At 35.8% G+C, this 14,824-nt stretch overlaps 1 protein-coding gene across 1 annotated transcript in view; it reads right to left on the bottom strand.

Moving 5' to 3' along the window:
• Window positions 1–1,733: 1,733 nt before the first annotated feature.
• Window positions 1,734–14,824, bottom strand: part of LOC128211638 (multiple epidermal growth factor-like domains protein 6) — a 67,627-nt gene continuing 54,536 nt past the window's right edge. The window contains exons 25-31 of the mRNA XM_052916632.1: window positions 14,630–14,752; window positions 13,657–13,788; window positions 13,001–13,098; window positions 11,843–11,972; window positions 9,349–9,399; window positions 3,371–3,466; window positions 1,734–1,924 (exon numbers count right to left, since the gene is read on the bottom strand). Of these exons, the coding sequence (XP_052772592.1) occupies window positions 1,734–1,924; window positions 3,371–3,466; window positions 9,349–9,399; window positions 11,843–11,972; window positions 13,001–13,098; window positions 13,657–13,788; window positions 14,630–14,752 (821 nt within the window). The remainder of the gene's footprint in view (window positions 1,925–3,370; window positions 3,467–9,348; window positions 9,400–11,842; window positions 11,973–13,000; window positions 13,099–13,656; window positions 13,789–14,629; window positions 14,753–14,824) is intronic.

Here is a 14,824-nt window from a genome sequence, read left to right on the forward strand (position 1 = left end):
CATTTGTCTTTTTTACAGACCATTCCTTCCATGTATGTCAGTCGTATTGATAAGTAACATACACAAGTACCATACACAAACACACACACACACACACACAGGCACGCACGCACACGCTCACACGCATACTTACGCACGCACACAGGCACGCACGCACACCTCCGGTCTGCATTTACCAGCTTTTGATTTAAAAGTATTGAGTAAGTACCCATTTAATGTTTCTAGAATGATACGCCTGCGCAGAGGTTTTAAGACGTACTAAATGCGTATCGGGCATTTTTTTCTTCAATTAAATCTTAACTCTGAGCTCTGGGCTCACAATTGCCAAATGTTTGGGCAAATTAAAATTTTCCGTTCACTTTCACTTTACTAATTTTCTTACCATTTTTACTGAACTTGGCAACAGTATAGAGTTGGATTCTAACTGGAGCAATAACCAGAAATAAAGTTCAATAACCAGCTTGATCAGTTCGGTAGCTCCTGGGTATTGACCAAATTGACTTAACTATTTAACTTGTACCACTTTAAATCAACTCCTAACCATACGTGGTAACACTTTTCTGGACATTATATCTTTGGAATAATTCATTATCAGCCTCGTGGCTTAATAACTCTAATAACAACCCTTTGTCCAGTTCTGACCGCATTTGCCTTGTCTGTTCTTGACCATTTCACACCGTTGATGGGTATATAAAGAATCATCGCCTAATACTCATTGTAAAACTGCAATAATAGATAGTATTTCACTCTATATTCTTGTTTTTCATTTTCCGTAACGCATAGTTGGACGACAGTTGTTCTTTTTGCGTCGTAAGAGACGTATACCCCCCCCACCCCACCCCCTGTCTTAAGACCTGACTGCATTTTATTCTTTTAACGAATGAAAATCATCACCGTATCAATTTATCGTTTTATAACCCTAGAAAATATTTTTATACCATGGAAACATATCAATCTGCCTCGCCAGGCAACATGACAAAGTAGAGTATCATCTAGCCAGCCGTCCCCTGCAGTACTTTGATTCTTAACTGAGGCGCTCGCGAATGTGCTTATAATACAGTGAGAATTACAGGGACCTACATGGAAACTACATGGACAAGCCCACCAGACAAAAAGAACCATGTACCTGTTATAATGTAATATAGTATTTTTTTTGTAAATAAGTAAAAATTAAAATAATTGATACAATCTAACGTCAACACTCAAATGCTGGCTAAACTTATTAGCCATGCAATACAGTGACAGTCATCGGACATATTCGGCTTGAACCGGATGTTGTTAGTTTTGCTTATAAAAACCGCCTTTCTCGGATGAAGGAATACTTGAAGTTGGGAATACAAACACGTAACAACTAGAGCCCATTAACTGTTTATTATATTAAAATAATCTAATAACATAAATAAACATAATCGTTTTGGAATGTGTGTCTTATTAACAAAAGTTCAAATAAAACAAAACTAAACGAAAGTTAATTCATTAAAAAAAAAGTAGTGTGAGATTTTAATAGAGTAAAATAAATTACTATAGTCAAACTGCTTTGTGTTAGAAATTCAACGTATTCACAAAGTTACCAGTTAGTGTATTGGCAGAAATAGATGTTTTTTTCTTTTTCTTATGATTAAGTAACACATGTATACACGTTTTATGTGGGTTAATACGATACACTCCAACTTTATTTTAAAACATTATTCCATTTGTCAGATGTCAGTTATTGAAAATGTTCTTTTTCTCCTTCAGTCACAGGCGGGGTTATTTTTCTCCTCGAAGGGGTCGCAGAAGCAAAACATTGCTATATCTACCCAATCCTGACCTTCATTGCACGAGCAGATCTTCTGTTTAGGGTGCATGGTTGAGTTGAAGTCGCATTTGGTCCTGGGCCACTCCGCACAGTCGTTCGCGTTATTGCACTGACCGCCAAGCTCAACTGTCATAAACAATAAAGGACACTATTAATGGTCAATAAAACACACTATTAATGGTCAATAAAGTACTTTATTAATGGTAAATGAAGGAGACTTTTAATGGTCAATAAAATACTCTATTAATGGTCAAGATGGAACACTACAAATAGTCAAAAAAGGACGCAATTATTGGTCAATAAAAGGCACAATAAATGGTAATTAAAAGACACTATTAATGGTCAATAAAAGGCGCTATTATAGGTCAATATGGGACACTATTAACGGCAATGAAGGGCACTGTTAGTGGTCAATAAAGGACACTACAAATAATTAAAAAAGAATAATCAATAAAAGACACTATTAATGGTCAATAAAATACTCTATTAACGGTCAATGAAGGACACTTTTAAAGGTCAATAAAGGACACTATTAAAAGTCAATAAAGAACACTATTAATGGTTAATAAATGACATTATTATTTGTCAATTAAGGACATTATTAATGGTCAATAAAGGACACTATTGATGGTTAATAAAGGACATTATTAATTGTCTATTAAGGACACTATTAATGGTCAATAAAGGACACTATTGATGGTTAATAAAGGACATTATTAATTGTCTATTAAGGACACTATTAATGGTCAATAAAGGACACTATTAATGGTCATTAAAGGACACTATTGATGGTTAATAAAGGACATTATTAATTGTCTATTAAGGACACTATTAATGGTCAATAAAGGACACTATTGATGGTTAATAAAGGACATTATTAATTGTCTATTAAGGACACTATTAATGGTCAATAAAGGACACTATTGATGGTTAATAAAGGACATTATTAATTGTCTATTAAGGACACTATTAATGGTCAATAAAGGACACTATAAATGGTATTATGGTGGACGCCAGAGACACCTAATAGCCTAAAACTAAACACTATCTTATTTACGGCTCGTGGATTAAGGACACAATGAAACTATTTAAACCTGAAACATGTAACCTGACTTGAGAGCCAACCCATAACACAAAAATAAAATATAGTTTTAAATAACTGTTGAAGTTACCACCTTGAAACGGTCAGTGAAAAAGTAAGAACTTACGAGGGTGTGTGTAGGGAAGGGGGCTGGGTAATCCGCTCAAGATAACACTTGCAATAGCTTAAAATGTTCAAATATTACTGAAATCGACTGTTAACTATTAAACAGCCACATTTTATTTCAGTTGCACCCACCGTTTCATGCTATGAGAATAACTCTTACAAAGATCGATGAATTTTTTATGCATAACTGACTATAGCTGTTACAACCAACACAGAGCTATTGACATTTTTTTCATTTGGAAATTCACATGTGCAGGTGGGGTTGGGTGTGGGGGGGGGGGGTAAAATGTGACTTTTCTTTTGGTCCAGGAGAATAATAGTTCTTGCCATGGGTGATAATGGCCACATCAGTCAAGTTTACTGACCTCCGCCCTTACACATTCCTTCCCGACACATGTACGGCGGCGTGCAGGGATCATCGCAATCGCCGTTTGTGGTACAGATTGCATCGGCACCTAACCCTGGAAACAAAAACGAAAATAATCATCATAACTTCACAGGCGATAGCTTTGGTAGATGCTGTTATTGATATTATTCACTTGTTAGGCATTTAAATAATAGCGAGACCTCATTTAGCATCGTCGGCAACCACGGTATTTATTCCGTTACACTTCAAATAAATACACACCAAAACATAGCGTAGAAGATGTGTATCAGAGTATCCGTAGAAGTTATCCAGTAGATCATAAAATAGAGAGTCTTTACTTGGCAGAGTTTATCCGTCGTAGAAATTATTTAACCGAGTCTTTACTGGGCAGACATTATCCAGGATACTAGTATATATCATTATAGCGAGTCTTTTCCGGGCAGACATTATCCAGGATATATATCATTATAGCGAGTCTTTACTGGGCAGACATTATCCAGGATACTAGTATATATCATTATAGCGAGTCTTTACTGGGCATACATTAACCAGGATACTAGTATATATCATTATAGCGAGTCTTTACTGGGCAGACATTATCCAGGATACTAGTATATATCATTATAGCGAGTCTTTATTGGGCAGACATTATCGAGGATACTAGTATATATCATTATAGCGAGTCTTTATTGGGCAGACATTATCCAGGATACTAGTATATATCATTATAGCGAGTCTTTACTGGGCAGACATTATCCAGGATACTGGTATATATCATTATAGCGAGTCTTTACTGGGCAGACATTATCGAGGATACTGGTATATATCATTATAGCGAGTCTTTACTGGGCAGACATTATCGAGGATACTAGTATATATCATTATAGCGAGTCTTTACCGGGCAGACATTATCCAGGATACTAGTATATATCATTATAGCGAGTCTTTACTGGGCAGACATTATCCAGGATACTAGTATATATCATTATAGAGAGTCTTTACTGGGCAGACATTATCCAGGATACTAGTATATATCATTATAGAGAGTCTTTACTGGGCAGACATTATCGAGGATACTAGTATATATCATTATAGAGAGTCTTTACTGGGCAGACATTATCCAGGATACTAGTATATATCATTATAGCGAGTCTTTACTGGGCAGACATTATCCAGGATACTAGTATATATCATTATAGCGAGTCTTTACTGGGCAGACATTATCCAGGATACTAGTATATATCATTATAGCGAGTCTTTACTGGGCAGACATTATCGAGGATACTAGTATATATCATTATAGCGAGTCTTTACTGGGCAGACATTATCGAGGATACTAGTATATATCATTATAGCGAGTCTTTACTGGGCAGACATTATCCAGGATACTAGTATATATCATTATAGCGAGTCTTTACTGGGCAGACATTATCCAGGATACTAGTATATATCATTATAGCGAGTCTTTACTGGGCAGACATTATCCAGGATACTAGTATATATCATTATACCGAGTCTTTACTGGGCAGACATTATCCAGGATACTAGTATATATCATTATACCGAGTCTTTACTGGGCAGACATTATCCAGGATACTAGTATATATCATTATACCGAGTCTTTACTGGGCAGACATTATCCAGGATACTAGTATATATCATTATAGCGAGTCTTTACTGGGCAGACATTATCCAGGATACTAGTATATATCATTATAGCGAGTCTTTACTTGGCAGACATTATCCAGGATACTAGTATATATCATTATAGCGAGTCTTTACTGGGCAGACATTATCCAGGATACTAGTATATATCATTATAGCGAGTCTTTACTGGGCAGACATTATCCAGGATACTAGTATATATCATTATAGAGAGTCTTTACTGGGCAGACATTATCCAGGATACTGGTATATATCATTATAGCGAGTCTTTACTGGGCAGACATTATCCAGGATACTAGTATATATCATTATAGCGAGTTTTTACCGGGCAGACATTATCCAGGATACTAGTATATATCATTATAGCGAGTCTTTACCGGGCAGACATTATCGAGGATACTAGTATATATCATTGTAGCGAGTCTTTACCGGGCAGACATTATCGAGGATACTAGTATATATCATTATAGCGAGTCTTTACCGGGCAGACATTATCGAGGATACTAGTATATATCATTATAGCGAGTCTTTACCGGGCAGACATTATCGAGGATACTAGTATATATCCTTATAGCGAGTCTTTACTGGGCAGACATTATCGAGGATACTAGTATATATCCTTATAGCGAGTCTTTACTGGGCAGACATTATCGAGGATACTAGTATATATCCTTATAGCGAGTCTTTACTGGGCAGACATTATCCAGGATACTAGTATATATCATTATAGCGAGTCTTTACTGGGCAGACATTATCCAGGATACTAGTATATATCATTATAGCGAGTCTTTACTGGGCAGACATTATCCAGGATACTAGTATATATCATTATAGCGAGTCTTTACTGGGCAGACATTATCCAGGATACTAGGTATATATCATTATAGCGAGTCTTTACTGGGCAGACATTATCCAGGATACTGGTATATATCATTATAGCGAGTCTTTACTGGGCAGACATTATCCAGGATACTAGTATATATCATTATAGCGAGTCTTTACTGGGCAGACATTATCCAGGATACTAGTATATATCATTATAGCGAGTCTTTACTGGGCAGACATTATCCAAGATACTAGTATATATCATTATAGCGAGTCTTTACTGGGCAGACATTATCCAGGATACTAGTATATATCATTATAGCGAGTCTTTACTGGGCAGACATTATCCAGGATACTGGTATATATAATTATAGCGAGTCTTTACTGGGCAGACATTATCCAGGATACTGGTATATATCATTATAGCGAGTCTTTACTGGGCAGACATTATCCAGGATACTGGTATATATCATTATAGCGAGTCTTTACTGGGCAGACATTATCCAGGATACTGGTATATATCATTATAGCGAGTCTTTACTGGGCAGACATTATCCAGGATACTAGTATATATCATTATAGCTAGTCTTTACTGGGCAGACATTATCCAGGATACTAGTATATATCATTATAGCGAGTCTTTTCTGGGCAGACATTATCCAAGATATATATCATTATAGTGAGTCTTTACTGGGCAGACATTATCCAGGATACTAGTATTATATATCATTATATTAGAATTGTAAAGTACTGGCTAAAGGTTTTAACTAGTGACGACCTGAAGTATTGTAAAATTGTCTACGAAGTTTTAAAAACTGATGCTGATTTGCTGCCAAATAAGGTGTCGTGGGTAACATTACTTCAACATTTATTGTCACCATTAGAATTTTATGAAGTTTGGGTAGCTCAGGGTGTTGGTGATGCAAATGTTTTTGTAAGAATTTTTAAACAACGTTTGTGTGATACAAATGCACAAAACTGGAACGCGAGATTTGAAATTTCACCACGCAGCATTTTCTTTAAATCCATTGTTTCCTTTGGCTTTCAGTATTATTTAAAATGTAACGTATGTAATAGTTTAACCATAGCAATGTCTAGGCTACTTCTTTCATCTCATAATCTGTCTATTGAAACAGGTCGATGGCATCGTCCAAACTGTATTCCACGTCAAGACAGAAAGTGTATTACATGCAATAAATTGGAAGACGAATATCACTTTGTGATAGAATGTAATTTATAAACTGAACTCCGTCAAAGATACATTGTAAAATAGTATTGGTCCAATCCAAGTATGTATAAACTTAACCAACTCTTCGAAAGTACTAATATTACTAAACTCAGAAAGTTATGCACATACGTAGATACATTCGGAACTCCTCGGCCATTTTTTCAAAAACAACCTCGGATGTATATGGACGGTTTACATACTTAAAAAGTGGTACGTTTAAGTCCGCTGCAAATAGATCGCGTAGTAATCTTATTTAGTAGTTAAAATTTATGACTTAACTCTTGGGAATCGTAATTATGTTTGCAATAATACGCTTCACTGGCAATCAATTTAAACTGAGAGCAATGAATACAACTCTTAAACACTACATTTAACTAATGCTTTTATTCAAAACAATACGGACTACTTCAACAGATGTACCGGCATACATCCGAGGTTGTTTTTGAAAAAATGGCCGAGGAGCTCCGAATGACGTAGATAAGGCTTTTAAATTTAGAAAAAGTTTACAAAGATAAACAACCTTCTTTTTTCATTTTTTTTTGTTATAATATGTTGCCTTACATTTCATTATATGTATTGGTAAATTTGTCCTTTGATGTATATGTATTGAAGATCGACATTTTTGTTTTTGAAATGTGTAAATGTACAATGTGTAAAGAGTTCACTTTTCTAAGATTTCTATGTTGCACTTTGTTGACACTGTATGTAGTAATATAGGTATATGAACACCTTCTCCGTATATGATATCGATCTGCACCTTTAAGTATTACGTTGTCTCTTATCATGTCCTTCGTTACCTGTAAAATCTATCGTAAAATTTAAATAAGCCTTACGTGCTCCACTTGCTATGTCATTTGTAAATGTTAAATCGTGTATTTTGTTTTTCTTACGGGCCATGTGGCTTATTGAACATGTATTCAAAATAAACCATCTCTCTCTATCATTATAGCGAGTCTTTTCTGGGCAGACATTATCCAAGATATATATCATTATAGCGAGTCTTTTCTGGGCAGACATTATCCAAGACATATATCATTATAGCGAGTCTTTTCTGGGCAGACATTATCCAAGATATATATATCATTATAGCGAGTCTTTTCTGGGCAGACATTATCCAAGACATATATCATTATAGCGTGTCATTTCTGGGCAGACATTATCCAAGATATATATCATTATAGCGAGTCTTTTCTTGGCAGACATTATCCAAGATATATATCATTATAGCGAGTCTTCACTGGGCAGACATTATCCAAGATATATATCATTATAGCGAGTCTTTTCTGGGCAGACATTATCCAAGATATATATCATTATAGCGAGTCTTCACTGGGCAGACATTATCCAAATATATATCAATATAGAGAGCCTTGACTGGGCAGACATTATCCAAGATATATATATATATATCATTATAGCGAGTCTTTACTGGGCAGACATTATCCAAATATATATCACTATAGAGAGCCTTTACTGGACAGACTTTATCCAAATATATATATATATATATATATATATATATATATATATATATATATATATATATATATATATATATATATATATATATATATATATATATATATCACTATAGAGAGCCTTTACTGGGGCCTTTACTGGGCAGACATTATCCAAATATATATCACTATAGAGAGCCTTTAATGGGCAGACATTATCCAAGTATATATCACTATAGAGAGCCTTTACTGGGCAGACATTATCCAAGTATATATCACTATAGAGAGCCTTTACTGGGCAGACATCATCCAAATATATATCACTTTAGAGAGCCTTTAATGGGCAGACATTATCCAAGTATATATCACTATAGAGAGCCTTTAATGGGCAGACATTATCCTAATATATATCACTATAGAGAGCCTTTTACTGGGCAGACATTATCCAAGTATATATCACTATAGAGAGCCTTTACTGGGCAGACAATATCCAAGTATATATCACTATAGTGAGCCTTTTACTGAACAGACATTATCCAAGTATATTTCACTATAGCGAGTCTTTACTGGGCAGACGTTATCCAAGTATATATCACTATAGAGAGCCTTTACTGGGCAGACATTATCTAAGATATATATCACTATAGAGAGCCTTTACTAGGCAGACATTATCCAAGGTAGATTAAAGCGAACTCTTACTTGGCAACGTACTCAAAGGCAGATATCATTATTTATTATGATATGGAGCCCTTATTTGATAGATATTCTCCAAGGTAGATAAAAGTCATAGCGAGGACTTACTTGCCACACAGTTTCCTCCGCAGAAGTCGCAACCTTGCGGGTTGTAATAGCCTGTGTTACACACACAGATGGGATTACAAGACAGGTTGCTGTTAGACACACAGGCGGCATTTGCATCCAGGCAATTGGGATTATTTACATCACAGTCATACCCAACAGGAACCACTGAAACAACGCCGCCAAATATGATATTTAAAAAAGGGAGTTAAGGCATAAAAGGGTTACTAATGCGTTTTTACGGTTTCATGCCAAACAAAAGGGTAGGTAGATAGGATTTATTTTGTATTTTTCTTTGGATTAGGCAAATTATTCCTTGAGATTAATCTGTTACCAAAAACTATAAATGATATGGTTAAGAATACCAATACAATCAGAATAAGGACCACTGGTATTGTTAAGAGCATAACACACTTCATTTTTACATTTAGAATAGAAAATAACAAGCAAATGATAAAACTGTATCTCCGGGCAATAAAAAGGTCAAAAGCGGGGCAAAAATAGGGTTGGTCGGGAAACCTGAAACAAACATTATTCTTAAGCCTAATATTAATTCAATCATATTTTATTGCATGACGATACATATACACACTATCTGATGAAGAAAACAACACAGAAACAGTGCAATGTAGCATTATTTACGTTCATATAAATAAAGGACATGCAAGGAAATTGAGTCACGAGTTTTTCCACCATCAGTTACGGCCCTTTCCTTGCTGATCATAGTTAATGTATTTTTTTGTGCACGTTATCCTGGATAATCCTATAAACTAGGTTTAGGATACCAACTGCCTACTTAAAAGTGATAACTTACAGCATTTCGTGCCGCTTTCCGTTGCTGATGCCTCACACACGCATGTGTTATTCACACATCTCGAGCTGGCTGTACGACAATCGCAATCTTCATTACACGGGTCTCCCAAATCGCCGTCGTCTAAGATGAAGGTAAATTAAATATTTATATAGTAAACGCTTTTATAATGAACAAGTAACGAAAGTTCTTATAACGAAGCCATACTTTAAAAATGGCTACGTTTCGTATATATGCACATGACATATAAAAATGGTTTCCCATCCCTGGTTTGTAAGTCTATACTAGCCCCTAATTGACAACCACTACTATCAATCGACGAAAATGGATTTAACCCATGACACACTGGTCATGCGTTATATTTAGCACTGTTTTGTCCTTGCATTTTTAAATCATACATTTTCTGTAAAGGTTTATTTCTGAGTGTTTTTCATATTGTCAAAAATACTATTAAACCATAATCACATCATCACACATGATTGTCTATTGTTATACTATGATGTGCAAATAAAACATTAAGAATAAAATACGCACACATTACAGTTGGCCAAACAACGACAAGTAGGGAAGAACAATCGACACTTTGTTTCGCCTTAGAGTAAGTTTTTCTAAACAAATATTTTATTAACACATGTACAAATTACAGCATGTTACGCCTTGAAGTAAGGCTATCGAAATCTATAAACTTACAGCAGCCGACGTATTTCTTATTACGGCTTGAAGTAAGGCTTTTCTAAAGACACATATAACTTACAGCAGCCGACGTTTTTCTTGTTACGCCTTGACGTAAGGCTTTTCTAAAGACACATATAACTTACAGCAGCCGACGTATTGCTTGTTACGCCTTGGAGTAAGGCTACTACGTCAGTTCTTGTTACGCCTTGAAGTCAGGCTTTCCTAAACACACATTTAACTTACTGCAGCCGGCGTATTGCTTGTTACGCCTTAGAGTAAGGCTTTTCTAAGCACACATTTAACTTACTGCAGCCGACGTTATTCTTGTTACGCCTAGGAGTAAGTCTTTTCTAAGCACACATTTAACTTACTGCAGCCGGCGTTATTCTTGTTACGCCTAGGAGTAAGTCTTTTCTAAGCACACATTTAACTTACTGCAGCCGGCGTTATTCTTGTTACGCCTTGGAGTAAGTCTTTTCTAAGCACACATTTAACTTACTGCAGCCGGCGTTATTTTTGTTACGCCTTGGAGTAAGTCTTTTCTAAGCACACATTTAACTTACTGCAGCCGGCGTTATTTTTGTTACGCCTTGGAGTAAGTCTTTTCTAAGCACACATTTAACTTACTGCAGCCGGCGTTATTTTTGTTACGCCTTGGAGTAAGTCTTTTCTAAGCACACATTTAACTTACTGCAGCCGGCGCTATTTTTGTTACGCCTTGGAATAAGTCTTTTCTAAGCACACATTTAACTTACTGCAGCCGGCGTTATTTTTGTTACGCCTTGGAGTAAGTCTTTTCTAAGCACACATTTAACTTACTGCAGCCGGCGTTATTTTTGTTACGCCTTGGAGTAAGTCTTTTCTAAGCACACATTTAACTTACTGCAGCCGGCGTTATTTTTGTTACGCCTTGGAGTAAGTCTTTTCTAAGCACACATTTAACTTACTGCAGCCGGCGTTATTTTTGTTACGCCTTGAAGTAAGTCTTTTCTAAACACATATGTAACTTACAGCAGTTGCCGTCTTCTCCTGGAATCAATACGTAGATCTTAGTTCCTGGACAGACACACACGTCGTAGTCGTCTAAAGTCAGCGGACTCGGGCAAGTGATCGGACCGCTGCCGACACATGTGCTGCCGTCCTAAGAAATGAAAGTCAGTATGCAGGCTTTTTCAGCGATTTCCCATTAACTTGAGAACAAAGTAGAGCTATTTTTGGTTATAATAATAATAATAATAATAATAATAATAATAATAATAATAATAATAATAATAATACTAATAATAATAATAGTAATAATAATAATAAGGATCCTTTAAATAAAACTAAAAAGCAACATTTTACTTTATTAGCATGCAACTGAAATGTCTTAAAATATTTTCAAAGCAACGAAAAGGGAAGCTTTGTTTGACATAAATTTAGAATGTGTTATAAAGTTCGTATAGTTAAACCCTTCTCAGCGGAATATTATTTAGATCGATTGTGAAATACCGACACAGCCCCATGGAAATATTTTACATGAATGAAGAAAAAACTTATCTGTAAGAATTATTAACAATGAGTTGAAATAATAGGATATTTTGTTCGGACAAGAAGTAGGAAAAAGTCAAAGGTCTTTTGAAATAAGTCGGTTTTAAAAGTCGGTAATTCGCACAAAACTACAGGGAAAACCTTGTGGACTCATATTTAAAGGCACAAACATCACGGGATCAAAAGAAAGCTCACATGACAAGCTTTCATGTTTTGCTCATACTGATCAATCGGAGCACCTCGGCCATTTTCCATCGAAAATAACATCAGATAATTGCCGATACATTAGTTAAAGTAGTTCGTAAAATTATTGTTAATAATTTATATGAATTGGAGGGTTTTACGTGGAATTTGTATTACTAAGTTCAAATTCATTACCAGTGAAGTGAATAGTTGCATAAACAATAAAGGTTCCTTGGAGTAAAATCCTTAAGCCTAAATGCTTAATTGGAATAACTACGCTATCTTTTTTTCAGCGTGGTTAAATGTAAAGAATTCTGACATGGTAAAAAACCGTCCACATTTTCGATGGAAAATGGCCAAGGTGTTTCGATTGCATACTAATATTACTTGAACCAGCACTCCTGAATAAGCATATCACATTAATTATTCAAAACGACGTATTTCAGGTTTCCTCACATATTCCGTATTTGATGGACATTGACACTTGTTTGCCTGGCAGGTGAGTGGGGCCACACAGCAGTCCGAGCACGTGTCGTTCGGTTCATCTACGCCATCTGGAAACACGAGCGGATTAATACAGATAGGGTCCGTTAATAATACGTATTGAATATTTATTTACAAAATGCCCCGTCTCGGAGAGGACCATCACACAATACGCTCCGTCGGGGAGATTTTGAAAAAAGTACAAAATGATCCGTCGGGACGATATACAAAACCCGCAGAATTCTCCGTCGGGGGAGATATCTAACACACAATGTACAACATCAGGAGGATATTTGAAGCAAAGCATGAGGTAAATCGGGGAGATATCTAACACACAATTTACAACATCAGGAGGATGTTTAAAGCAAAGCATGAGCTCAATCGGGGAGATATCTAACACACAATGTACAACATCAGGAGGATATTTAAAGCAAAGCATTAGCTCAATCGGGGAGATATCTAACACACAATGTACAACATCAGGAGGATATTTAAAGCAAAGCATGAGCTCAATCGGGGAGATATCTAACACACAATGTACAACATCAGGAGGATATTTTGAAACACAGAATTAGCTCCGTCGGGGTGACATATAACACGTGGGTATAAGAGATTGTTTTGATACTCACTGGGCTCACAGACTGGTGGTGTGTCGTCGCTCAACTCGTAGCCAGGTCGACACACACAGGCGTCTTCCACACATTCCGCGTTCTGGTCCGCGCAAACACCGCCATTCGAACAGTCGCCACCGTTATTAATATCTTAATAAACATGTCTGATGTGACACATGGTTACTTGCATTCAACTTTATTATGTCAGGCAACTATAATTCTTGAACCTGAGTTACGAAAGACTATGTAATATTAAAACCAAAAGTTCACGTGATAAAATGTCTTTTTTACGTGAAGTTGAGTCACATCGCGCGATTTGGACCATCGGGCGTACATAAGCTTTTATTATATTATTGAGTATTTAAATTTAATGACATTTCAGGAAGTAAATCTGAACTGAAAAAATCTTAATGACATTACATGTATTGCGTAAGGTTCGCGTTTACAAGTGAGACAATGTATTGCACATTTTGAATACTAAACGTCAAGACGTCACGCACTTGAAAGTACACTATTAAATCAATGTACAGTATTGACGTATCAATAATGCAACTAGCTTATAATTTTCGTTTCGGAATCTTAATGGAACATTCGTAAAGAAAAAAATGATGATTCATTTTTTAATATTTATTTCATTGGACCGTTTTAAACACAGACTTTGAATGCAGTTTAAATAATTTGGGATGCAATCCGTTATTGCTTTTGTAACATGAGTTTTATAATGCTCATAAATCGTCGAGAAAATGACCCGCCAATGACTATCCTTTAAAAGAAAGTTTGGAAGAAATAAACTTTTACAGAAAATATCATTATTTATGGCATATTTTATTAATGATTATTTCATTTGTAATAATTATGTCTAAAGGTAAAAAATCGCGCAATGCGGCTCAGTTGCTAACGAAAAACTCAAAGACATTATCATTTCCGTTGCAATTCTTAAAGTTATTAAAATATAATGCGCAGTTTATTTTACGACACGAGTTTATCTCACCTTGAACGCAGGCACCTCCTTGCCTGTGGTAATTTTCTGCGCATGCGCACGTGCCGTCGTCACATACCGTGTTGTCATCACCACACTCGTCGTCACAGGTGCAGTTATCATCATAACCAACCACTGAAACAGGAAACAGATTTTAAATAATGGGACAAAATCTACATTGACTGGTGATCCTTCAGCCACGTTTAC

This window comes from Mya arenaria, chromosome 12 (assembly GCF_026914265.1).
Source record: "Mya arenaria isolate MELC-2E11 chromosome 12, ASM2691426v1".
Lineage (NCBI taxonomy): Eukaryota > Metazoa > Mollusca > Bivalvia > Myida > Myidae > Mya > Mya arenaria.